A 25,774-nucleotide genomic window follows, 5' to 3' on the forward strand; every position below is an offset into this window, starting at 1 on the left:
CACCTCCTCTTCAGTCCTGAAGTATGGCAGGGGTCTAGGGAAAACACTCACATTCTTTTTCATATTCTAACAAATTTGTGTTTGTGTTTTTCAGAAGTAAATATGTACAGTAATCTGGCATGCCATAGTAAACAATGGTAGGCTACAAAATGTGTCTGCTCAGCGACAAGATTCTATTGGGTTCTCCATTTTGTTCATGTCATGTTTATGTACTTTCTAGATGTCAATGTAATTTACAGACACTGTCTAACAAAAAGTCAAAAACGGTTTGTTATTTTAAAGATGGTAGAGCGTGCCCTCAGAGTTGGCCTTCATTTCCCCAGAGAACCATCCTCCTTCCATACATTAAAACAACGGTTTATTTTCTATATGGAAGACGTTTACATTCCTATGAGGGAGAGCTGGATAAGATTGCATCATTCAATTAAGATGAAATAACGACAGTGTAAATAAAGAGTGTCTGAGAGCCCATCTCCTGTTCTCTGTAGAGACCAGGCATTCATTCAAACCTGTGTTGTGAAAGAGTTTTCAAATCAGGACTATATTAATAGAACTGAATCTCATACACACACATCTCTCTCTCTCCCTCTCCCTCTCTCTCTCTCTCTCACTCACATTCCATTCGATCAGTCCCTCAGTATGGGAGGCACAGAGCCTGCACAGAGTTGGACGTTCCAGTGTGCAGCCCCCGCCCCCCCCCATACAGACAGACAGGCAGACAGGAGGAACAGCACTGCACTCCATACAGCCAGCCATGCAGAGGAGGATACAACACAGATCATTCCACTGACTGACTCCGTAGTCTACATCACACAACTGGGTAGTGTGGTCCCTGGCTTGGATCTGGACCAGCTACAACAACTAACAAGACAACTGGTGGTGGATAGGGATGAGTTCCAAACTGAGACTTGAGAGGACTACTGATGGAAAGCGGTCATCCTTCTGGATCGACGGTCTGCCTCCCAACCGTCTGATTGACGACAGGACAGGAAGACATGTTGTGAAGAGAGACAGAAGACAGACAGTCTAGTTAGAAGATATAAAGGAGGACCGTTAGCCTGTGTGTCCTGCGGCCATGCCGTGGTACTTCCTGCCCTGCCAGCCCAGCTGCGACATGATCTGGCTGGTTCTGGCTGCCCTTCTCCTGCTGCTGACGGGCTGTGTGTCTGTGTCTCTGGAAGAGCTGCCCAGGGGCTCAGGGGACATAGCTGGCAGCAGCTCCATGAGCGCCAGCACTAACACTAACGCTCGCCAGTACAACTCTATCCAGCACGGATCCTGCACCTATACCTTCCTGCTGCCAGAGAACGCTGGGGGGAACAGGCCGTGCTGGACGGAGGGGGAGGGGGTCGGCGGCTCCAGCACCAGCCAGGGACAGGGCCAGTACCAGGGGAACACTCTACAAGGAGATGCCCCCCTGATAAAGCCCAACATCCCAGGACCGGCCCCAGCTCTGGGCAGCCAGAGGATCCAACACCTGGAGCACATCATGGACAACTACACACAGTGGCTTCAGAAGGTAAAAGCATGTTCTCTATGCATACAGTATAGTAGTAGTTGATGTAAAGATTAAAGCCTGACGTTTCAGTCTAAACAGAGCTTTATCAGACATATGTAATCTGGAAGGAAATGCATACTATGTCCCATGGCTGTGCAGGTCAAAATGATCTGCTTTTTTATCAGATTGAACTATGTGCTATTACATTAGCCAAAGTTGTTATCAAAACAAGTCTAAGAAGCGGTAGATCGGTTCTATGTGCGCTATTTCTATGCTTCCCGTTCTTGAGTTTAGTTTTTTGTGTCGTCTGTTTTGTACACCAGTTTTAAACAGTTGAAAATACAATATTTTTTCGGTTCTGGAAAACATATTTCACAGTGGTTTAGATGGTACAATGATTATCTACACTATCCTTGCTTATTTTGTCACATAAACTGAAATTAGGCTAACTATTAGAATTTTTGCAACCAGGAAATGCCGGAGCGATTTCTGCATAGTGCATCTTTAAGTGCACATTATTAGCATTGAGTATGTTACAACCCCATGAACCATTTGGACCAAGCCAAATGTGTCCTGCCATAATGAATATTATTATTATAGGACACATTTGGCTCTGTCCAACCTGGATCCATCTCTTTCCTCTATGTCTGTTTACTTGGTCGCTAGGTTGTGATGTTCTGAGTGTGTCCGGCTGGACTGGCTGTTCTTAAGAAAACACTGTGTTGTCTGTCTGAACCTTCTCACACTGGGTCACATTGGCCCCACTTCAGTATTAACAGATTACCACTTCAGTAGAAACAGATTGCCACTTCAGTAGTAACAGACTACCACTTCAGTAGAAACAGACTACCACTTCAGTAGAAACAGACTACCACTTCAGTAGAAACAGACTACCACTTCAGTAGAAACAGACTACCACTTCAGTAGAAACAGACTACCACTTCAGTAGAAACAGACTACCACTTCAGTAGTTTGGCACCAATTTGTTCCACAATGGTTTGGAAGAGTGTTTATGATATATGAACTTAACATAACATAAATGCTAATGAATAAGATGGCAAGTGTTGTAGATAGCCGTCATACTTTCAATGCATGAATTGGACACAGGAATTGTTTCATCAAAAACAATAAACATTGACATATAATAGCTCTTGCCCACATGTAAAATCTTAGAGGGGTTGACTGTGTGAAAACATTCTGTATGCTGCATACATTGCCAACCAACAGAATTATACATGAAGACTTTCCTCAAACTTCATTCTGGTTATCTTGTGTAAACTACTCAGGACTGGATTACCTAAAGGGCACTCAGAGCATGTACCTTGGGGCCCCCGATGTTCAGGGGGCCCCAACCAGGGGGGACGGGAGGGTGGGGGCCCCCTGGAGGCAATGGCAAAGTGTGTAGAATTGCAGGAAATTTGCTTTATAACTGCAACATTTTCTCTCAGCATCATGGCAAAATGTGTAGATTAGCAGGAAAGTAGCTTTAAAAATGTGAAATATTCTGTCAGCCTCATGACAAAATGTGAAGAATAGCATGAGATGAGCTATAAAACAGCACATCTTTCTCTCCACCCCATGGAAAAATGTGTAGAATTGCAGGGAAATTATCTTTAACCTCTTAAGGCCCAAGCTGTTTTTTTACATGCATTTTTTATTTCTCTTTGCTATTTGGGCTTATTGGAACCTAATTAGAATAAAAACTAAGTATCATCTTTTGATATGATGTACTTTTAGAGAAAAATGATGTCCACATATGTGGATTCATGGTCCGAATTGCATTAGGCTAACATTTTCAACAAAACTAATTTAAGTATGTATGTATGTATTTAGTGATTTAATTGTTATTTATTTCATTGGGACCATGTACAGCTTTTTAGCTGCATCAGAGCTAGCTTTTTTCCCATTTTACGTGTGTGCATGTTTACAAGCATATTAGCTGTTTCGAGGAGCCTCAGTCCATAAGTACACTTACGTGTACTTCATGTTTAGTGACCTACAAAGTTGCTAGTTTTACACTTTTTTTTTTAAATTTGCATGTCATGACAAATATACAAGGCTTTTATAAATATCTAAATCAGAATAAGCCATGAAATATGACAGAACTTCTACACAATTGTGGACATAAGAGCTAAAAAGTGCTGTCCACGTATGTGACCACTAAGCCCTAGGAGGTTAAAACTGCAACATTTTCTCTCAGCTTCATGACAAAATGTGTAGAATAGTATTATAAAACTGCAAATATTTATCTCTGCGCCATGGCAAAATGTGTTGAAATGCAGGAAGTTAGCTGTTTTCCTAAAATAAATCTGTTTTCCCAAAAATAATTCAAATATAATAATAATTTACAGTACCAGTCAAAAGTTTGGACACACCTACTCATTCAAGGGTTTTTCTTTATTTTTACTATTTTCTACATTGTAGAATAATAGTGAAGACATCAGTGCTATGAAATAACACATATGGAATCATGTAGTAACCAAAAAAGTGTTAAACAAATCAAAATATATTTTATATTTGAGATTCATTTGTGGAATTTATTTCCTTCTTAATGCATTTGAGCCAATCAGTTGTGTTGTGAAAAGGTACGGGTGGTATACAAAAGATAGCCCTATTTGGTTAAAGACCAAGTCCATATTATGGCAAGAACAGCTCAAATAAGCAAAGAGAAATGACAGTCCATCATTTGTTTAACTCTTTTTTGGTTACTACATGATTCCATGTGTGTTATTTCATAGTTTTGATGTTTTCACTATTATTCTACAATGTAGAAAACAGTAACAATTAAGAAAAACTGTGGAATGAGTAGGTGTGATACTGTATATTTTGACTGGTACTGTATATATATTTATTATTTTGGTGGGGCCCCTGGAGGTAGGTGCCCTGGGGCCCCAAATGTGGTAGTCCGGCCCTGCAACTACTCCTCTGGGTTTCTTATGTCTAACATAGTGTGTAATTATTTGAGGAAAGGACATTACATGTTTAATCTGGACATTGTAATAAGGAGACTGCCACTTGACACGTTTTCTCCTGCTCAACATGTGTACAGTGCACTAGCCCTTCTCTCCCTTTCCTCTGCATTGACATTGACATCTTAATACACTCTGATCTTACAGATTAATAGCAATCCATTATGTTCCTGACTGATTCCATTAGCCGACTATTAAATTGTCTTCATTCTTAGTGGGAAGCTGCTCAGACCACATAGCAGCAGAGATAAACAGTCTGACACTGCACTTTCAGTAAGTGTCATAGAGACCAGGCCAGGCCTTTCCTCTGTCTGTGCAGAGGGAATCTAGCCACACAGTAGATGTTCTCAAATTGAAAATCATACTTAGGGTGATCTGTTACGTTAAATCAGGGATGAAGTGAGACAATAAATTCTAGCTTTGCGATGTAAATATTTCATATTTCATATGCCATTATTGTGACTACCTAACTGTAACGGTAATTTCCAAACTGTACATTTTTGGAACTACATAGTTTGAAAAGCTGTCCAAGGCTAAACTCAAACTGATTGACATGAACTGAAAAGGCCATGGCTTGAAAGCCGGTGTAACAGGAAAACTATAAACTTCAATGAATCACTGAATGACCCTGAGCTGTCACAAAAAAACAAACATATTTTGAAAGCATATTGCTGGGAAAGACCTCTCCTCTCCTCATTGTAATCATCATGAGGATAGTGAACTTGAGATGGATAATGTCATTGGCAGCTGAGCCCTGTCCACATGATGTATCTGTGGTAGAAAACATACAGATGCAGTCCCATGACTGATCTCTCCTGGTTGACTAAAGGGAAATGACTGAACTCAACAACCCTGAAAGATCCCTCCCTAAGTAGTTGACCAGGGGCCAAGGAAATCCTTAGACAGGACCATATCGATGCAGTAAATCCTTAAATCCAAAATTACTGAAGGGAATGAATACATATCCAACTTATTTTCTTCCCTGGATATAATTTCGTTATTTCTGGTTGGTTCCTTGGAAGTTGTGGGAACGTATGTTTTTGGTTTCACATTGGTTGTGGGAACGAAGCCATACGTATCCTGACCGGTAAAACATAACGTTTTCAAACGTTCTGAGAACAGAAGATTTTGTCTCTATTCTGGGAACTTTTATTTGTAGGTTGCAGAGAGGTTCTGAGAATGTTTTACTCTGGTTCCTTCAAAGTTTTACTGGGAGGTTTTATTAACGCTCTGAGAACGGAAACTATAGGTTATTTTGAGTTTTTTAAATAACTTCCTGAAAACATTCACTATGTTTCAATAAGACTGCTAGCTTATTTTGGGTTGACTTTTTGAACTTCAAGCACAAATAGACTAGTTGGTTGTTTAGCAACAAAACCAATGCATATGCAACTATGGGGTAAAACAGACAGGGTAAAATGTAAAATATATTTTGCCTTCAAATGTTTATTGAAAACATGAATACATTTTCACAATCAGCACTCTCAAATAAATCGTTAGAGTTGTTGGTTAGCTAGCTAGCGAATTTTTGCCATATAAGCATTGACATGAAATCAGTCAAAACACATTTACATTTACATCATTTAGCAGACGCTCTTATCCAGAGCGACATACAAATTGGTGCATTCAACTTATGATAGCCAGTGGGACAACCACCTTTTTTTAATTTGTTTTTTATGGGGGGGGGGGTGGGGGAAGAAGGATTACTTTATACTATTCCAGGTATTCCTTAAAGAGGTAGGGTTTCAAGTGTCTCCGGAAGGTGGTCAGTGACTCCGCTGTCCTGGCGTCGTGGGGGAGCTTGTTCCACCATTGGGGTGCCAGAGCAGTGAATAGCTTTGACTGGGATGAGCGGGAACTGTGCTTCTGTAGAGGTAGGGGAGCTAGCAGGCCAGAGGTGGATGAACGTAGTGCCCTCGTTTGGGTGTAGGGTCTGATCAGAGCCTGAAGGTAAGGAGGTGCCGTTCCCCTCACAGCTCCGTAGGCAAGCACCATGGTCTTGTAGTAGATGCGAGCCTCAACTGGAAGCCAGTGGAGTGTGCAGAGGAGCGGGGTGACATGAGAGAACTAGGGAAGGTTGAACACCAGACGGGCTGCAGCGTTCTGGGTAAGTTGAAGGGGTTTAATGGCACAGGCAGGGAGCCCAGCCAACAGCGAGTTGCAGTAATCCAGACGGGAGATGAAAAGTGCCTGGATTAGGACCTGTGCCGCTTTCTGTGTAAGGTAGGGTCGTACTCTGTGAATGTTGTAGAGCATGAACCTGCAGGATCGGGTCACCGCTTTGATGTTAGCGGAGAACGACAGGGTATTGTCCAGGGTCACGCCAAGGTTCTTTGCACTCTGGGAGGAGGACACAATGGAGTTGTCAACCGTGATGGTGAGATCATGGAGCGGGCAGTCCTTCCCCGGGAGGAAGAGCAGCTCCATCTTGCCGAGGTTCAGCTTGAGGTGGTGATCCGACATCCACACTGATATGTCTGCCAGACATGCAGAGATGCGATTCACCACCTGGTTATCAGAAGGATGAAAGGAGAAAATTAATTGTGTGTCATCTGCATAGCAATGATAGGAGAGACCATGTGAGGATATGACAGAGGATATGACTTGGTGTATAGAGAGAATAGGAGAGGGCCTAGAACTGAGCCCTGGGGGACACCAGTGGTGAGAGCACGTGGTGTGGAGACAGATTCTCGCCACGCCACCTGGTAGGAGCGACCTGTCAGGTAGGACGCAATCCAAGAGTGAGCAGCGCCGGAGATGCCCAACTCGGAGAGGGTGGAGAGGAGGATCTGATGGTTCACAGTATCAAAGGCAGCGGATAGGTCTAGAAGGATAAGAGCAGAGGAGAGAGAGTTAGCTTTAGCAGTGCGGAGAGCCTCCGTGACACAGAGAAGAGTAGTCTCAGTTGAATGACCAGTCTTGAAACCTGACTGGTTTGGATCAAGAAGGTCATTCTGAGAGCGATAGCAGGAGAGTTGGCTAGAGACGGCACGCTCAAGACTTTTGGAGAGAAAAGAAAGAAGGGATACTGGTCTGTAGTTGTTGACATTGGAGGGATCGAGTGTAGGTTTTTTGAGGAGGGGTGCAACTCTCGCTCTCTTGAAGACGGAAGGGACATGGCCAGCGGTCAAGGATGAGTTGATGAGCGAGGTGAGGTAAGGGAGAAGGTCTCCGGAAATGGTCTGGAGAAGAGAGAAGGGGATAGGGTCAAGCGGGCAGGTGGTTTGGTGGCCGGCTGTCACAAGTCGCAAGATTTCATCTGGAGAGAGAGGGGAGAAAGAAGTGAAAGCATAGGGTAGGGCAGTGTGAGCAGGACCAGCGGTGTCATTTGACTTAATAAATGAGGATCGGATGTCGTCAACCTTCTTTTCAAAATGGTTGACGAAGTCATCCACAGAGAGGGATGAGGGAGGGGGAGGAGGAGGGGGATTCAGCAGGGAGGAGAAGGTGGCAAAGAGCTTCCTAGGGTTAGAGGCAGAGGCTTGAAATTTAGAGTGGTAGAAAGTGGCTTTAGCAGCGGAAACAGAGGAAGAGAATGTAGAGGAGGGAGTGAAAATATGACAGGTCCGCAGGGAGTCTAGTTTTCCTCCATTTCCGCTCGGCTGCCCGGAGCTCTTTTCTGTGATCTCGCAATGAGTCGTCAAGCCACGGAGCAGGAGGGGAGGACCGAGCCGGCCGGGAGGATAGGGGACATAGAGTCAAAAGATGCAGAAAGGGAGGAGAGGAGGGTTGAGGAGGCAGGAGATGGAGTGGAGCTGCTGCCCGGAGCTGAACTGAACCCCGGTGGAGTGGACTGCTCTGGCTCTGGACTGGAGCATCTGACCGGGGCTGGACTAGACACCGGTGGAGCAGACTGCTCTGGCATTAGACTGGAGCAGCTAACCGGAGCTGGACTAGGCACCGGTGGAGCGGACTGCTCTGGCACTGGAGTGGAGCAGCTGACCGGAGCTGGACTAGGCACCGGTGGAGCGGACTGCTCTGGCACTGGAGTGGAGCAGCTGACTGGAGCTGGACTCGGCACCGGTGGAGCGGACTGCTCTGGCACTGGAGTGGAGCAGCTGACCGGAGCTGGACTGGGCACCGGTGGAGCGGACTGCTCTGGCACTGGAGTGGAGCAGCTGACCAGAGCTGGACTAGGCACCGGTGGAGCGGACTGCTCTGACCCTGAACTGGACCGTACCGGGCTGGGGACACGCACCACTAGTCTGGTGCGAGGAGCAGGCACGGGCCATACCGGGCTGGGGACACGCACCACTGGTTTGGTGCGAGGAGCAGGTATGGGGCGCACCAGGCTGGCGACACACACCACTGGTTTGGTGCGAGGAGCAGGTATGGGGCGTACCGGGCTTGTGACACGCACCACTGGTTTGGTGCAAGGAGCAGGTACGGGCCATACAGGACTGGAGACACGCACCACTGGTTTGGTGCGGGGAGAAGGTACGGGGCGTACCAGGCTGGCGATACGCACCACTGGTTTGGTGCGTGGAGCAGGTACGGGCCGTACAGGACTGGAGACATGCACCACTGGTTTGGTGCGGGGAGCAGGTACGGGGCGTACAGGACTGGAGACACGCACCACTGGTTTGGTGCAGGGAGCAGGTACGGGGCGTACCGGGCTGGCGACACGCACCACTGGTTTGGTGCGTGGAGCAGGTACGGGGCATACAGGACTGGAGACACGCACCACTCGTTTGGTGCGGAGAGCAGGTACGGGCCGTACCAGGCTGGGGACACGCACCACTGGATTGGTGCGAGGAGCAGGAACAGCCCGGCCTGGCTGAACGCTCATTTTAGCGTTCAGCACCAAGCGCACCGGGCTGTGAACGCGCACTGGAGATACAGTGCGTATCACAGCATAACAGGGTGCCTGTATGGTCCCACGCTCCTTAACACGAGTGCGGGGAGTTGGCTCTTCTCTGAAACCTGGCTCTGCCAGCCTCTGCTCTAAGGACTGCGTTCTCCTTTTCTCTAGGGTTAATTCCTCTCTCAGCTCCTCCTGTTGCCTAGCCAGCTCCTCTCTCCGTGCATCCACTGACTCCTTCTCCCTGTGGGCCTCCTGCAGTGCCTCCTTCTGAATGGAGAGCCCCTGCTCCCTCTTCTCTATCAGCCCCCGTAAGGTGGTGGTCTCCTCTCTCAGAGTGCTGAGCTGCAGGTCTTTCAGGGCCTCCTGCTGCTTCGCCCACCACCCCGTGTGCCTTCCCAAACATTTTTCTTGGGGCTGCCTCTCGGGCTTCCTTAGTGATCGGGACCTTTTGAGTCGCCATTTTTTCTCCCTCGCTGTCTCCGTCTGCTCCCAAGGAAGGCGATCCCTACCTGCCTGGATCTCCTCCCAAGTCCAGGATCCCTTACCGTCCAAAATATCCTCCCATGTCCATGTTGTCTGCTCTTCCTGTTCACGCTGCTTGGTCCGTTGGTGGTGGGATCTTCTGTCACGTTCGTTGAGTAAAGGATTGGACCAAGGTGCAGCGTGGTATGCGTACATGTTTAATTAAGAAGTAAACACAAGACAAAACAACAAAAGCAACGTAACATGAAGTTCTAATGGGCTACACATAAACAAGCCAAACCAGAAACAAGATCCCACAACATAGGCAGTCATGTTGCCTACCTAAGTATGATCCCCAATCAGAGACAACGATCGACAGCTGCCTCTGATTGGGAACCACACCCGGCCAACATAGAAATACAAAATCTAGATCTTACACATAGAAATTTACACCCTGACCAAACCAACTAAAGATCTCTATGTCAGGGCGTGACACAATGTCAAGCCAGTTGGAGAGTGTGCCTAGAACATTACCAAAATTTTAATTAAATGTAACCATGTTTGAACTTTTCTCACAGCCAATGAAGTGGAGTGTACAGAACACCAGGAGTCTGGCAAGAGAGGTAAAGCCCTAAACATCTCTTCATACCTCCTCTGTGTTTGTGTGTCAGATTGAGAGCTATGTGAAGGACAGTCTGAAGGTGGAGATGGCTCAGCTGCAGCAAAGTGCTGTCCACAACCACACAGCCGCCATTTTGGATCTAGGCACCAACCTCCTGACCCAGACTGCCCAGCACACACAGAAACTGACAGATGTAGAGATCCAGGTGCAGTATTTTTTATTTTTTTAAAGTCATTTAGCAGACGCTCTTATCCAGAGCGACTTACATTTAGTGAGTGCACACATTATTTTATTTATTTATTTATTTTCATACTCCCCGTGGGAATCGAACCCACAACCCTGGCGTTGCAAACGCCATGCTCTACCAACTGAGCTACATCCCAACTGAGCCATTCCCTCCCCTACCCTGGACGACGCTGGGCCAATTGTGCGCTGCCCTATGGGTCTCCCGGCCGCGGCCGGCTACGACAGAGCCTGATTCTCTAGTGGCACAGTTAGCACCACTGCGCCACTCGGGAGGCCATAATAGTTGATACAATGTTTCAAGTTCGTTGCAGACAGGCCATGCGTAGCCAATGTGATTTACAACAGTATGAATCATATACAAATATCCCTCTCCAAAGAACATTAAAGTGCACGATATGATATCAGTAACACTTACTACTTAATCATGTAGCCTACACAGCAATTCTCCTCATTTGATTGGATGAATAGGCCTATGAAGTACATTAAAATACATGTTAACACTTTTAGCCTATATAGATCATGTCTATACACTTGACTGGGTGAATATGAATGATAGTAACAGTTTCCTGATGGACAGGTGTTGAATCAGACCTCAAGGCTGGAGATTCAGCTCCTGGAGAACTCTCTGTCCACCAACAAATTGGAGACCCAGCTCCTCCACCAATCTACAGAGATCAGCAAGCTGCACAACAAGAATGGGTAAAATCAACATGGATGATTTTCTTCCCATGAGCAGTTCTGTCTTGATTTATTGGCTGACTGACTGACTGACTGACTGACTGTTTGATTGATTGACTGATTGACTGACTGACTGATCGACTGATCAACTGATTGTCAAATCACTTGTATTGATCAGGCTCTTGGAGCAGAAGATGCAGGAGCTGGAGTCTGGGCACCATGAGGAGCTGGTTACCTTACAGGAGGAGAGGTCCAGCCTGCAGCAGCTGGTAGCCAGACAGAGCAGTGTGATCACAGAGCTACACACCCATCTGGACCAGGCCACTGGCAACAACAGTATCCTGCTTAGTCAACAACAGCAGCTCACTGACACCGTCAACAGTCTGATGAAACTCTGCTCTAAGGACAGAGGGTCTGGAGGTACTGGATGGATGCTGGGGCCAATGTTTCCTATTACAGAAAGTATAAATAAAATACTCTGGGGTATGAATATCATAGCATAGATAGGAATGATTTCCGGGAAGAGGGAGTTGGCTTTAAAAGCTCTAGGTAGGGTTAAATAAAACAGAGGTACTGGAGGATATATTGTGGCAAATGTTCACAGGTTCAGACAAGGTATTCTCTGGGCACAGATAAAGCCTATACCTGGACTAAGAAGGCTGGACTAACCCAGTGAGCACCGGCCGACGTCCATGGACGTTGAAAAGAGGTTGAAACTTGGTCCGGAGCGGCCTTGATTTCAAAGTCCACAGACGTCCAGACCGGACTTGATTCGGCCCAAACACAGATGTCTAAGTTTGATTCAAATTTAGTCTGGACAGGCCTTGATTTGGCCCCTAAAAACCTGTCTATGATTCATTCAGATTTGGTCCTACAGCATACTACAGCACTGTACAGTAGAGCACAGCAGAGTACAGTACAGTTAAGTATAGTAAAGAAAAGTAGAGTATAGTTCAGTACAGTAGAGTACAAAATGGCACTGCACTCTACTGTGCTCTACACTGTACAGTACTGTACTGTACTGTGCTGTCCTAACCTGTGAAACATAGACGTCTATGATTGGTTCAGATTTGGTCTGATCCGGACCGACCAAATGTGGTTTTGTTTGGGGGCGGAGCTCATTAGAATAACACCCAGTATACTTTGCCAGTGTTCATTTTGACATTTACATTTTTGTCATTTAGCAGACGCTCTTATCCAGAACTGAAGGATATATTGTGCCGAATTTCTATAGCTTTGTCTAAAAGACGTCTATTCAACTTTCATTCAGAACCCGAAAATGAACCTGATTTCAACGTCTGGAAAATACGTATTTTAGACCTCTTTTCAACGTAATTTAGCTCACTGGGAAGTAGCATAGGCTTAATCTATGACCGGGAAAGGCCTGGATCATAAATACCATAGCACAGATATGAATGATTTAGGCTTGGAGGGGGTTGACCTTAAAAGCTCAGGCTAGGGTTAAATAGAACTTACTGTAGACTGGAGACTGAAGAGAATTTATAGGAGTTTATAATAACTTGGTGGGTGCTTATATTTGTCCTATTTCACACATGTACAAGTGTGAATTAATGTAATATCCATTTGTGAATTGTAAATGTGTTTTGTTTTGCATATCCCAACTCTCCCTGAGACGCCCTCGGAGAGTGGGGTCATGGCCAGGGTCTGTCATTATCAACGGAGACCCTGGCGTAATTAAGGTTAAGTGCCTTGCTCGAGTGACTAATGATTTTTCACCTTGTCAGCTAGTGGATTGAAACAAGCAACCTTTTGGTTACTGACCCAACGCTCTAACTGCTAAGCTACCTGTCGCCCAAAGGGAGTTCTGCTAAACATCACCAGAAGTGTTTCAGTCAGGGCCCAGACTGGCTTCAAGAGCCTCTTCAGACTAGAAACAGCTACTTGTCTAGTGTTCTAAGAACATAAGAAGATGCATTCCAGAACATAAGAACCTGTTCTAATAGGAACTGACCCAGTCTGGGCTGTTGATTACAAAGGATTTTGGATGCATTCAAATTGGAGCCTAGTTTATAATTTGTTTGCTCTTGTTTCATTATCTATTCAAGCAGTGGTCCCAAACAGCAACCTTGCCTTTAAGCAGAGAGATTCATCTCATGAGGAGAGAAAGTATCGGGACTGCTCTGAAATCTTTCAAGCTGGCTTCAACAACAGTGGAGTATATACTATTCACATCAACACACAGGAGACCAAAAAGGTAAGGAAAACTTGATATATTATCTTCAGTAAATATTAGAGGGGGAAAAGAGATGTAAATTCAATTAGCATAATTTGTATTATAGAGGCATACATTACAGATGATATATGCAGGCTTTGGCTCTGCATGCAAAACAGCAAAAACTGACATGAAAAATTCAAGGGCTGCACTTTTTCTTACTGTAACCTACTTTAGTTTACGTGCAAGTGAAGTGGCAGCAATTCATATACGGTACCCTAAAGCCGCTTGCCAAAAGATTCGACAACAATATCCCAGGAATATGTCAGGTATTGGCTGGCTGATATGCTGGGTCTGGAAATACTCTTGGCTGGCCTCTTCACCGCAGCTACACGGCAGATGTCCTCCTCCTGCCAAGCCGCAGATGGCTGACTGGCAGTGTGTTACTGTCCATTATCAGCTGTCAGTGTCAATGGGACCTCCATGGCTACACTGAGCTACGTCCCTGGGCTTAGGACACATTGTCATTATGGCCTGAACATGGTACACTCATCTATAGTACATTTTTGTCATTTAGCAGACGCACTTATCCAGAACGATTTACAGGAGCAATTATGTTTAAATGCCTTGCTCAAGGGCACATCGACAGATTTTTCACCTTGTCTGCTCTGGGATTCGAACCAGCGACATTTCGGTTATTGGCCCAAAGCTTTCGGTTACTGGCCCAACGCTCTTAACCGCTAGTCTTCTTTTACAGGAAACAGAGTCGTTATTGTCATGATATGCACTGCATGTGTGAGAGTAGTGCGTAAACTACCCATGTCACTGACTTTCTGTCTCTCTCTCTGTAGGTTTACTGTAACATGGAGGCAGCAGGGGGAGGATGGTCCGTCATTCAGAGGAGAAAAGACGGGACCATGGACTTCCAGAGAACGTGGAAGGAGTACAAGATGGTGAGGAGGCCAGGGTGGAATATTCTCACAGTATTCACACTGACATCTTTTCTGATTTTGGTGAATACATAGCACTTGGGATTAACATGGGTAATCGGGATCCCGGGACTGTCCCGGGAACACTCTTCACGTTTACCGGAAAAAATAAACAACAAGACCCGGGAAATTACAACATTTATCCACAATGTCTGCACTAATTAAATTCCACAGCAAAAGATTAACAAAAATTAAAATTCAACATTATCCAAACAGGTTGTCACATGGAAGCCATTAGCCTAGCTTATTTACTTGACACAAAGTCGCCATAAATTCAAAGAGCACGCATAATTGACACTGCCGGTCGTGCTGGACTGCACACATGACCCGAATGCAGTTAACGAACCCTACAGGAAACCCCTACAGTATAGCCTATTAAAGAACGTGTGCCTCTTTAAGCTGTCATTGTAAATCTTCAGACAGTCACAAATTTGATAGGCCTATGCACAATTCACTACATAGGCATCTCGGTCACAGACATGAAGTCTGTTAACAATTCAGAGGCATGAGGGGAAATTCTATCTTCAGAGCCTAGGCTATTTTCCTATCCAGTCCCAATCCCAATGAAACCCAAAATCCTGACTCCTGTCTCACTCCTGTTTCTAATTTTATAATGGAATCCATAGGTTGCATTATCAAAGCACGTTTCTCGCCTATGCATGTCAAAATACCGCTTTCCCTGCTTCTCTGTGCTGTCTCGTACTTGCTGCCCATATGAGAGCTTCGGTGTGATCAACAAACGATATGAGAGTAGAAATTGATATTTTTTAAACAGAGTTGGTCCCCGTTAAGATACCTTGATATTTAAACTATTTCCACTTCATCTCCCCATTATTCATGAGCAGATCTGCTATCTGTATAATCATCAACTTGATTTTGCCAAATATAGGAGATATTCTGTCATTCGTTGAAGGAGGTTAACTTTGGTCATTTGACTTTTGTTTGACTGCTGTTACAAAGAATGAATCGCCAATACTATGCTCGGAGTGCGCTCTATGCGTGCTGAGCGTGCTCTGTGTCGAGATCGCCTAGGCTACTTCTGAAATGCGCTGTCGATCAAAGATAGTTACTCTATCATGACTACATTTCTGTTTAATTTGCTCTGAAATCTTGACATAGTGGCGCAGCCAAGCCGACAAGGTGGCGCAGCACCCCTGTTATTTGGGGAGAACCCTAGCGTAGTGACCATATCTTGGTTTTAAAAGCTTTAAATGGGCACTTCCGATTTTTGCAGTATATCCCGGGACTCTCGGGATAAATATGAATTATTCCAGGTATTGAAACTTGGTAGATTTTCGGGAAAATATGAATCCCTACATAGCACAATATTCCACAATATAAATGTATATGTCAAACTATAACAGAGAAAGGAGCATTACAAACGCATAGCAAGGAACAGACTTAGTACATCCCAAGTGGCACCCTATAGCCTATATAGTGCACTACTTTCGGCCAGAGCGAGGGATGGTTGCCCTCCAGTGAGGGGCTAAAGAAGTGTGGAGTATAGCCTGGCAAAGACACGGGCATACAATGGGTTCCCTCTTGACTTCCCCCATTGAGAATAGATGATTTGCTGTTCATGGGGCATGTGTTCGCTCGGTGACCCCTCTGTGGGGAGTGTTTCATCATGACACTAATGGCCTCTGATTGAACACATCTGAGAGAAGACGACAGGAGAGAGGAAACGGTTTAAGTTGAGTCTAAACATGGTGTGCTTAGATCACCATTCAAATGTTGATATATTGTAAATTGTCTCTGGTAAAAAAAAAAGATCCATGCCAAGGTCTGGTCTAGTGCTGCAGACCCCAACACTATCTCTCTATAGCTATATCTCTCTATCTATATATTTACATTTTAATCATTTAGCAGACGCTCTTATCCAGAGTGAGTGCATACATCTTCATACTGGCCCCCGTGGGAAACGAACCCACAACCCTGGCATTACAAGCGCCATGCTCTACCAACTGAGCTACAGGGGACTTATATATCTCTATCTATATCTCTCTATCTATTGAGGGAGACAGACAGATGAGATGAGTAGATACAGATATATAGATACAGATATAGATAGAGAGAAATAGATAGAGATATATAGATAGAGATAGAGATATATAGATAGAGATATAGATATATATATATATAGATAGAGATATATAGAGATATATAGAGATATATAGATATATATATATATAGATATAGATAGAGATATATAGATAGAGATATAGATAGAGATATATAGATAGAGATATATAGATAGAGATATATAGATAGAGATATATAGATAGAGATATAGATAGAGAGATATAGATAGAGATATAGATAGAGATATAGATAGAGATATATAGATAGAGATATATAGATAGAGATATACATTTTACATTTTACATTTTAGTCATTTAGCAGACGCTCTTATCCAGAGCGACTTACAGGAGCATATAGATAGAGATATAGATAGAGATATATAGATAGAGATATAGAGATAGAGATATAGAGATATAGATAGATATATAGATAGAGATATGTAGATAGAGATATATTGATAGAGATATATAGATAGATATATATATATATAGATATAGATAGAGATATATAGATAGAGATATACATTTTACATTTTACATTTTAGTCATTTAGCAGACGCTCTTATCCAGAGCGACTTACAGGAGCATATAGATAGAGATATAGATAGAGATATATAGATAGAGATATAGAGATATAGATAGATATATAGATAGAGATATGTAGATAGAGATATATTGATAGAGATATATAGATAGATATATATATATATAGATATAGATAGAGATATATAGATAGAGATATAGATAGAGAGATATAGATGGAGATATAGATATAGAGATATAGATAGATATATAGATAGAGATATACAGATATAGATAGAGATATATAGATAGAGATATATAGATAGAGATATATAGATATAGATATATAGATAGAGATATATAGATATAGATACAGATATAGATAGAGATATATAGATAGAGATATAGCTAGAGAGATATAGATAGAGATATAGATATATAGATAGAGATATATAGATAGAGATATATAGATAGAGATATAGATAGAGATATAGATAGAGATATATAGATAGAGATATATAGATAGAGAGATATAGATAGAGATATATAGATAGAGATATATAGATAGAGATATAGATAGAGATATATAGATAGAGATATTGATAGAGATATAGATAGAGATATAGAGATATAGATAGAGATATAGAATAGAGAGATATAGCGATATATCTCTCTATCTATATCTCTATCAATATATCTCTATCTATATATCTCTATCTATATATCTCTATCTATATATCTATATCTCTATCTATATATCTCTATCTATATCTCTCTATCTATATCTCTATCAATATATCTCTATCTATATATCTCTAGCTATATCTCTAGCTATATCTATATATCTATATCTATATCTCTCTATCTACTCATCTCATCTGTCTGTCTCCCTCAATTCACCACCGTCAAAAAATAGTAAAACACAGAACAGAATTCCTTTTTTAAAAAAGAATAAAGATTCCCTGAGTAGAACATTCCTCTAGTCTGCACTCTTAAGAAAAAAGGTTCTACGTAGAACCATATAGGGTTTGTCATCTTGTCCCTGTAGAAGAACTCGATATGACAGTAATTCTTTTTCTATAGCTCCATGTGTTGCTGGGGTAAGGCCCTGCGACAGACTAGCATCCTGTCCAGGGGTTGTACTGGTACATCAAGCTGCCTTACACTACAGAAACAGGAGATAGGCTCCTGCTCCTATGAGCCTTTCTGGCTTGGACAAGATTTACTTACAAATGTGTTGCTGTGCTGTTGTGCTGTTGCAGGGCTTTGGGAGTCTGTTTGGAGAGCACTGGCTGGGGAATGAGTTTGTGTTCCTGCTGACCAGTCAGAGGCCCTATAACCTGAGGGTGGAACTGATCGACTGGGATGGACAGCAGGCCTTCTCCCACTACGACTGCTTCTACATCGGCAGCGAGAAGCAGAATTACAGGTAGGATACCAGCAATGTGTTGTGGGACGTATTCTTAAAGAGTATCACAGTAGGGGTGCTGATAGCAACTACAGATGTCATTTCCACTTTGAAAATTCAGACTTGATTTGCCCTAAATAAAAATGTATCAACCCCTACAAAAATGTCCATGAATTATAATCCACATAATAATTCACATTTTCCGTTCCTGCAGGATTATTTTCCTGCTCTAGCAAACTGGCTCAAATTAAGATCCTACATCTGTATGTACCCTAAGTGGAGAAAAATGAAGTTTTATCGAATCTCAGCGCATTGTATCGTACCTACAGTACTGTTTTTATGATCATTGGACATTCCCTGACTAAATACGCCCACATTCCTATTTAAATAGTCACTCTACTACTCAATTGTGGTTGTCTTTTTACTTTCTTGAGGAAATGCAGTAGATTTTTAATGAAGTGGGAATGAGATATTGGACTTTGTTCCATCACTGACAATGATGTGCTTGGTGTTGTATTTCCATCACAGTAACGATGGTGAGGCACTGGGGACTCTGATCATGATTTGTAATCAATACATTTTTCAGTTTGCTTGACTTCTTTGTCCATAACCTTATGATTGAGGCTTCTAGGACTTCAGCAGAATATCATAATTCTTACTTTTTCATTTATTCTCTGTTCAAAAACATACTGAAAAATATTTTGGAGTTCTGGAATGGAATCAATTTTGGTCTCTAGATTCTTATTTCATGACCATTCTGTAGTACTTGTGATGGAGATGGTCCAAAACAAACTATTGTCACACAGCTTCTTAGTGAAAGAGAGGCTCTGCCTCATTTCACAATGCCATTACTAACAAAATAAACTGTAAGATCGTAAAAGGGAATTACCATATTTTAATTCCTTAGAACGATAACCAGGAAGCTTTGTCTCAATCTGATTTAGTTCACCCACACACGGATATGCAATCACACAAACGAACACACACCAGTACCATTTTTACCTGGCTCACATTTTTGCTAGCCAGTTAAAAACAAGGAAGGATGGAAGGATGTACAAAGAGCTATTAGATTAACTCTTGAGTAGTATTGAGAGCGAGAGTAAACAAAGTATGTCAGTGGAAATGGAAAAGTAATTTACAGTATATAGCAGTCAGTATATATAATCTGTTAGCGGGAATCTATGTAAATAATGACCATTCTTTTAAACATGGCATATAGAGGAAGATCACAGCCTTTAAAAGGAAAGCTATTCTATGGAGTGTGGCTTTAAATGGGCCTACAGCTCAAATCCAATCACATTTTATTGGTTGCATACACATATTTAGCAGATGTTATTGCGGGTGTTGCGAAATGCTTGTGTTCCTAGCTCCAACAGTGCAGTAATACATAGCTAAATGCTTGTGTTCCTAAATCCAACAATGCAGTAATACCTAGCAAAATGCTTGTAATCTTAGCTCCAACAGTTTAGTAATACCTAGCTAAATGCTTGTGTTCCTAGCTCCAACAGTGAAGTAATACCTAGCTAAATGCTTGTGTTCCTAGCTCCAAAAGTGCAGTAATACCTAGCGAAATGCTTGTGTTCTTAGCTCCAACAGTGAAGTAATACCTAGCTAAATGCTTGTGTTCCTAGCTCCAACAGTGCAGTAATACCTAGCTAAATGCTTGTGTTCCTAGCTCCAACAGTGCAGTAATACCTAGCGAAATGCTTGTGTTCTTAGCTCCAACAGTGCAGTAATACCTAGCTAAATGCTTGTGTTCCTAGCTCCAACAGTGTGGTAATATCTAGCTAAATGCTTGTGTTCCTAGCTCCAACAGTGCAGTAATACCTAGCGAAATGCTTGTGTTCTTAGCTCCAACAGTAAAGTAATATCTAGCTAAATGCTTGTGTTCCTAGCTCCAACAGTGCAGTAATACCTAGAGAAATGCTTGTGTTCTTAGTTCCAACAGTGCAGTAATACCTAGCTAAATGCGTGTGTTCCTAGCTTCAACTTTGCAGTAATACCTAGCTAAATGCTTGTGTTCCTAGCTCCAACTGTTCAGTAATACCTAGCGAAATGCTGGTGTTCTTAGCTCTAACAGTGCAGTAATACCTAGCGAAATGCTTGTGTTCCTAGCTCCAACAGTGCAGTAATAACCAGCTAAATGCTTGTGTTCCTAGCTCCAACAGTGCAGTGATACCTAGCTAAATGCTTTTATTCCTAGCTCCAACAGTGCAGTAATACCTAGCTAAATGCTTGTGTTCCTAGCTCCAACAGTGCAGTAATACCTAGCTAAACGCTTGTGTTCCTAGCTCCAACAGTGCAGTAATACCTAGCTAAATGCTTGTGTTCCTAGCTCCAACAGTGCAGTAATACCTAGCTAAACGCTTGTGTTCTTAGCTCCAACAATGCAGTAATACCTAGCAAAATGCTTGTAATCTTAGCTCCAACAGTGCAGTAATACCTAGCGAAATGCTTGTGTTCTTAGCTCCAACAGTGCAGTAATACCTAGCTAAATGCGTGTGTTCCTAGCTTCAACTTTGCAGTAATACCTAGCTAAATGCTTGTGTTCCTAGCTCCAACAGTGCAGTAATACCTAGCTAAATGCTTGTGTTCCTAGCTCCAACAGTGCAGTAATACCTAGCTAAACGCTTGTGTTCCTAGCTCCAACAGTGCAGTAATACCTAGCTAAATGCTTGTGTTCCTAGCTCCAACAGTGCAGTAATACCTAGCTAAACGCTTGTGTTCTTAGCTCCAACAATGCAGTAATACCTAGCAAAATGCTTGTAATCTTAGCTCCAACAGTGCAGTAATACCTAGCGAAATGCTTGTGTTCTTAGCTCCAACAGTGCAGTAATACCTAGCTAAATGCGTGTGTTCCTAGCTTCAACTTTGCAGTAATACCTAGCTAAATGCTTGTGTTCCTAGCTCCAACTGTTCAGTAATACCTAGCAAAATGCTGGTGTTCTTAGCTCTAACAGTGCAATAATACCTAGCGAAATGCTGGTGTTCTTAGCTCTAACAGTGCAGTAATACCTAGCGAAATGCTTGTGTTCCTAGCTCCAACAGTGCAGTAATACCTAGCTAAATGCTTGTGTTCCTAGCTTCAACAGTGCAGTAATACCTAGCTAAATGCTTGTGTTCCTAGCTCCAACATTGCAGTAATACCTAGCTAAACGCTTGTGTTCCTAGATCTTACAGTGCAGTAGTATATAACAATACAAAACAATACACACAAATCTGATAGCAAAATGGCGCTGATAGACATGGTCGCCCTGTTCATGGCTCCTAAGCAATTTTGCAGCTCTTCAGATACACTGGGTTTCAGAGAGCCAGGCTGCCTTCCACTACTACTTAGTTAGTGTGACACAGAGTCACTGTAGAGGAGCCAAACACCTGGTCAACATACCATACTGAAGCCCCATTAATGATCAGCCTGACACTTTGATGGGTCAGATATATGACCACACAGAGGGACCACATACAGTGAGGGGAAAAAGTATTTGATCCCCTGCTGATTTTGTACGTTTGCCCACTGACAAAGAAATTATCAGTCTATAATTTTAATGGTAGGTTTATTTGAACAGTGAGAGACAGAATAACAACAACAAAAATCCAGAAAAACGCATGTCAAGAATGTTATAAATTGATTTGCATTTTAATGAGGGAAATAAGTATTTGACCCCCTCAACATAGACATAGGATTCAACATAGTATTCAACATAAACATAGGATTCAACATAGTATTCAACAGAGTATTCAACATAGACACAGTATTCAACATAGACATAGTATTCAACATAGACATAATATTCAAGTCTACTGATTAAGAAGTGAAGTATCCATTATCTGGTTCTGGCAAGACCTCAAAGATGTCTGACTCATAAACCACAGTTGGACCTGCCGCTTGACATGCAGTACAGTAGATGGGGCAATACAATGCAGGATGAGAGAGTGCAAAGGGTTCACAGGGAAGTGTATATGGTTTGAAACAAATGAGGAAACCAACAATACCCTCATAAACCAGGATTTTCTTTATAAAAGCAACAGGTGTGATTGGTTTTGATATAGTGTACGAGAATTTCAAAGACACTTCTTTAGAAGGGTACATAATCTTTGTATTAGATTAGAAGAACATTGTGGTGGTGAATTTCTGTCCTCAAGCGTTCGCACAGTGAGAACAAGGGGAGGTACTCGGATTTACGTACAGAATAATAGGAAATACTCTGAGACCAGGTTGCAAGGGGAGGTACATATTATTTGTGTTAGATTAGAAGAACAGTGTGGTGTATGCACTGTATGAAAATGTATGCACTCACTAACTGTAAGTCGCTCTGGATAAGAGCGTCTGCTAAATTACTAAAATGTAAATATAAAATGGTGGTGAATTTCTTTCCTCCAGTGTTCACACAGTGAGAACAAGAACAAAGCATTATCCAGCAGCTAAAGGGCACTCCCATTGTGTTTCTGCTTTATTTCCCTCTGTGTTACCCTGGCGACTGAGTCAGGCTGTTCCTGAAGAGTCACAGTGGAACGGCAGGCAGACAGAGCAGCCTGGTCATCAACGGAGCAGACTTCAGTACCAAGGATATGGACAATGACAACTGCATCTGCAAATGTGCTCTCATGCTCACCGGGGGTATGTCTGAGGCTAAAGTCCACATCGACCCCTAACCACATGCACTCTGTATGCACTCCTGTAGAACTGAAACAATTGGATAAGTAGAAGCAATAAGACAACAACAACAACAACAACAACCCACCCAGATTATGCTAGGCAAGGTGAAAACATTTCCAACCCATTGACCTCCATGTCACCATCACCCACTTTATCCCCCCCCCCCCCGGTCTAGAAGACCTGCAGAGCAAGCCGGAGCCAGTTAGCATGTATTCAGCACTGTTACTGACATATCAAAGCAGAGGATGCTATCTTAGCTGGTTAAGCCAGGTGGCAGCCCTCATCATTTTACAGAATGATTGCCACGTGCCATGTGGCTGGTTTAGAAGTCCAGGGAACTGGTCAGCGGAAATGATAGAAAATAACAGTAAAATTCATATTAAAGTGATGTAAATGAGTAGCTACAATCCCATCAGGATTTAGATCCAGAATGGACATCAGAAAATGCATAGTACAGATACATGTCTTTATCCTTTTATCAATGTCTAGACCAGCGTTTCCCAAACCCGGTCCTGGGGCCCCCTCTGGGTACACATTTAGGTTTTTGCCCTAGCACTACACAGCTGATTCAAATAATCAAAGCATGATGATGAGTAAATTATTTGAATCAGCTGTGTAGTGCTAGGGAAGAAACCAAAACATGCACCCATTGAGGTCCCCAGGACCGAGTTTGGCAAACGCTGGTCTAGAGTGACAACGAGGTATTTAAATCCACATACAGCATGCACCTCTTGCCCTCAATACAATGGGGTGCTTTAGACCCAAAAGTAGCCACAAACATCAAGCACCAGCTTCCAGTCAGTTCTAACCTATAACACTGAATTTAGATGCCCATGGAATGTAGGTTAAAGCATGGCTGACGCCAACACGTAGCTTACTAGAGTATGGCTGTGTCCCAAATGGCATCCTATTCCCAATATAGTGCACTACTTTTGACCGGAGCTCTGGACCAGAGTAGTGCACTACATAGGGAACAGGGTGCCATTTGAGACTCATCCCATAGGTTGATGAGTTCAGGAGGTGTAGTGGTTAGTGGATAGATCACTTGGCATTAACGGCCCTCCATAAGACTCCAAGTAGCTGGTCCAAACGTGTTGGGCTCGCAGAGATTGTTGTAGACTATTTATATTTTGTTAGTTGCCCTCACACTCCTCTCTCACCTGTAATGAAAGGTCAGAGGTCAGAATGGGGCAAAGCTATCCAGAGAGAGGAGTGCTGGAGTCTGCTCTTGTGTTGATGACTTGGCGCTGCAACAAAGCTATCTAGAGATAATCAGAGGTTACAGGGAGGTCACACAGTTATGACTTTGATAGTTCCTCTGATAGTGTAACATCATCAAGCCTAAAATAAATGTTGTTTGTTTCTCTCTGCCTTTCTCTCTATGCCTTCAGGTTGGTGGTTCGATGCCTGTGGACCATCGAACCTGAACGGGATGTACTACAATCATGGTCAGAACATGGGTAAACTGAATGGGATCAGGTGGCACTACTTCAAAGGGTCAAGTTACTCTCTCCGTGCTACCGCCATGATGATACGACCAGCAGACTTCTGAGAGGACCTTTCGGTGACTGTCGTTGGGTACATTGTCCAGAGCCATATTGGCATCATTAGCCATGTTTCCATCCAACTGTTTTTATGGGATAAAGTACTGGCCTGTTGCATAAAAAAAACTCACAACAGGTGTGACGGAAACACAAAATACAAGGTGGGATATTACCATGTGGGCGAGGATATTTAATCAAAGTCTATTGGATGACAACTTATTTTTAACCAGGACAGAATTTATAAATGACTTTTTCCGACATAGCATACAGTGCATTCGGAAAGTATTCAGACCCCTTGACTTTTTCCACATTTTGTTACGTTACAGCCTTATTTCTAAAATGGATTAAATAAAAAATGTCCTCATCAATCTACACACAATACCTCATAATGACAAACCAAAAACAGGTTTTTAGAAATGTTTATAAATAAAAACAGAAATACCTTATTTACATAAGTATTCAGACCCTTTGCTATGAGACTCGAAATTGAGCTCAGATGCATCCTGTTTCCATTGATCATCCTTGAGATGTTTCTACAATTTGATTGGAGTCCACCTGTGGTATATTCAATTGATTTGACATGGTTTGGAAAGGCACACACCTGTCTATATAAGGTCCCACAGTTGACAGGGCATGTCAGAGCAAAAACCAAGCCATGAGGTCGAAAGGAATTGTCCGTAGAGGTCCGAGACAGGATTGTGTGAAGGCACAGATCTGGGGAAGGGTACCAAAAAATGTCTGCAGCATTGAAGGTCCCCAAGAACACAGTGGCCTCCATCATTCTTAAATTGAAGAAGTTTGGAACCACCAAGACTCTTCCTAGAGCTAGCCGACCATCCAAACTGAGCAATCAGGGGAGAAGGGCCTTGGTCAGGGAGGTGACCAAGAACCCGATGTTCACTCTGACAGAGCTCCAGAGTTCCTCTGTGGAGATGGGAGAACCTTCCAGAAGGACAATCATCTCTGCAGCACTCTTCCGATCAGGCCATTATGGTAGAGTGGCCAGACGGAAGCCACTCCTCAGTAAAAGGCACATGACAGCCTGCTTGGAGTTTGCCAAAAGGCACCTAAAGGACTCTCAGACCATGAGAAACAAGATTCTCTGGTCTGATGAAACCAAG

At 43.0% G+C, this 25,774-nt stretch overlaps 1 protein-coding gene across 1 annotated transcript; it reads left to right on the forward strand.

Moving 5' to 3' along the window:
- Positions 1 to 1,075: 1,075 nt before the first annotated feature.
- LOC311125514 (angiopoietin-1-like) lies at positions 1,076 to 24,661 on the forward strand (the record flags this gene model as incomplete). Its single annotated transcript, XM_084158411.1, has 9 exons — positions 1,076 to 1,519; positions 10,405 to 10,560; positions 11,179 to 11,300; positions 11,458 to 11,699; positions 13,349 to 13,494; positions 14,304 to 14,405; positions 18,307 to 18,473; positions 22,940 to 23,070; positions 24,501 to 24,661. The coding sequence occupies 9 exons, from the start codon at positions 1,076 to 1,078 to the stop codon at positions 24,659 to 24,661; spliced, it is 1,671 nt and encodes a 556-aa protein (XP_084014537.1).
- Positions 24,662 to 25,774: the final 1,113 nt, after the last annotated feature.

Source organism: Coregonus lavaretus, assembly GCF_964263955.1.
Source record: "Coregonus lavaretus genome assembly, chromosome: 3".
Classification (NCBI taxonomy): domain Eukaryota; kingdom Metazoa; phylum Chordata; class Actinopteri; order Salmoniformes; family Salmonidae; genus Coregonus; species Coregonus lavaretus.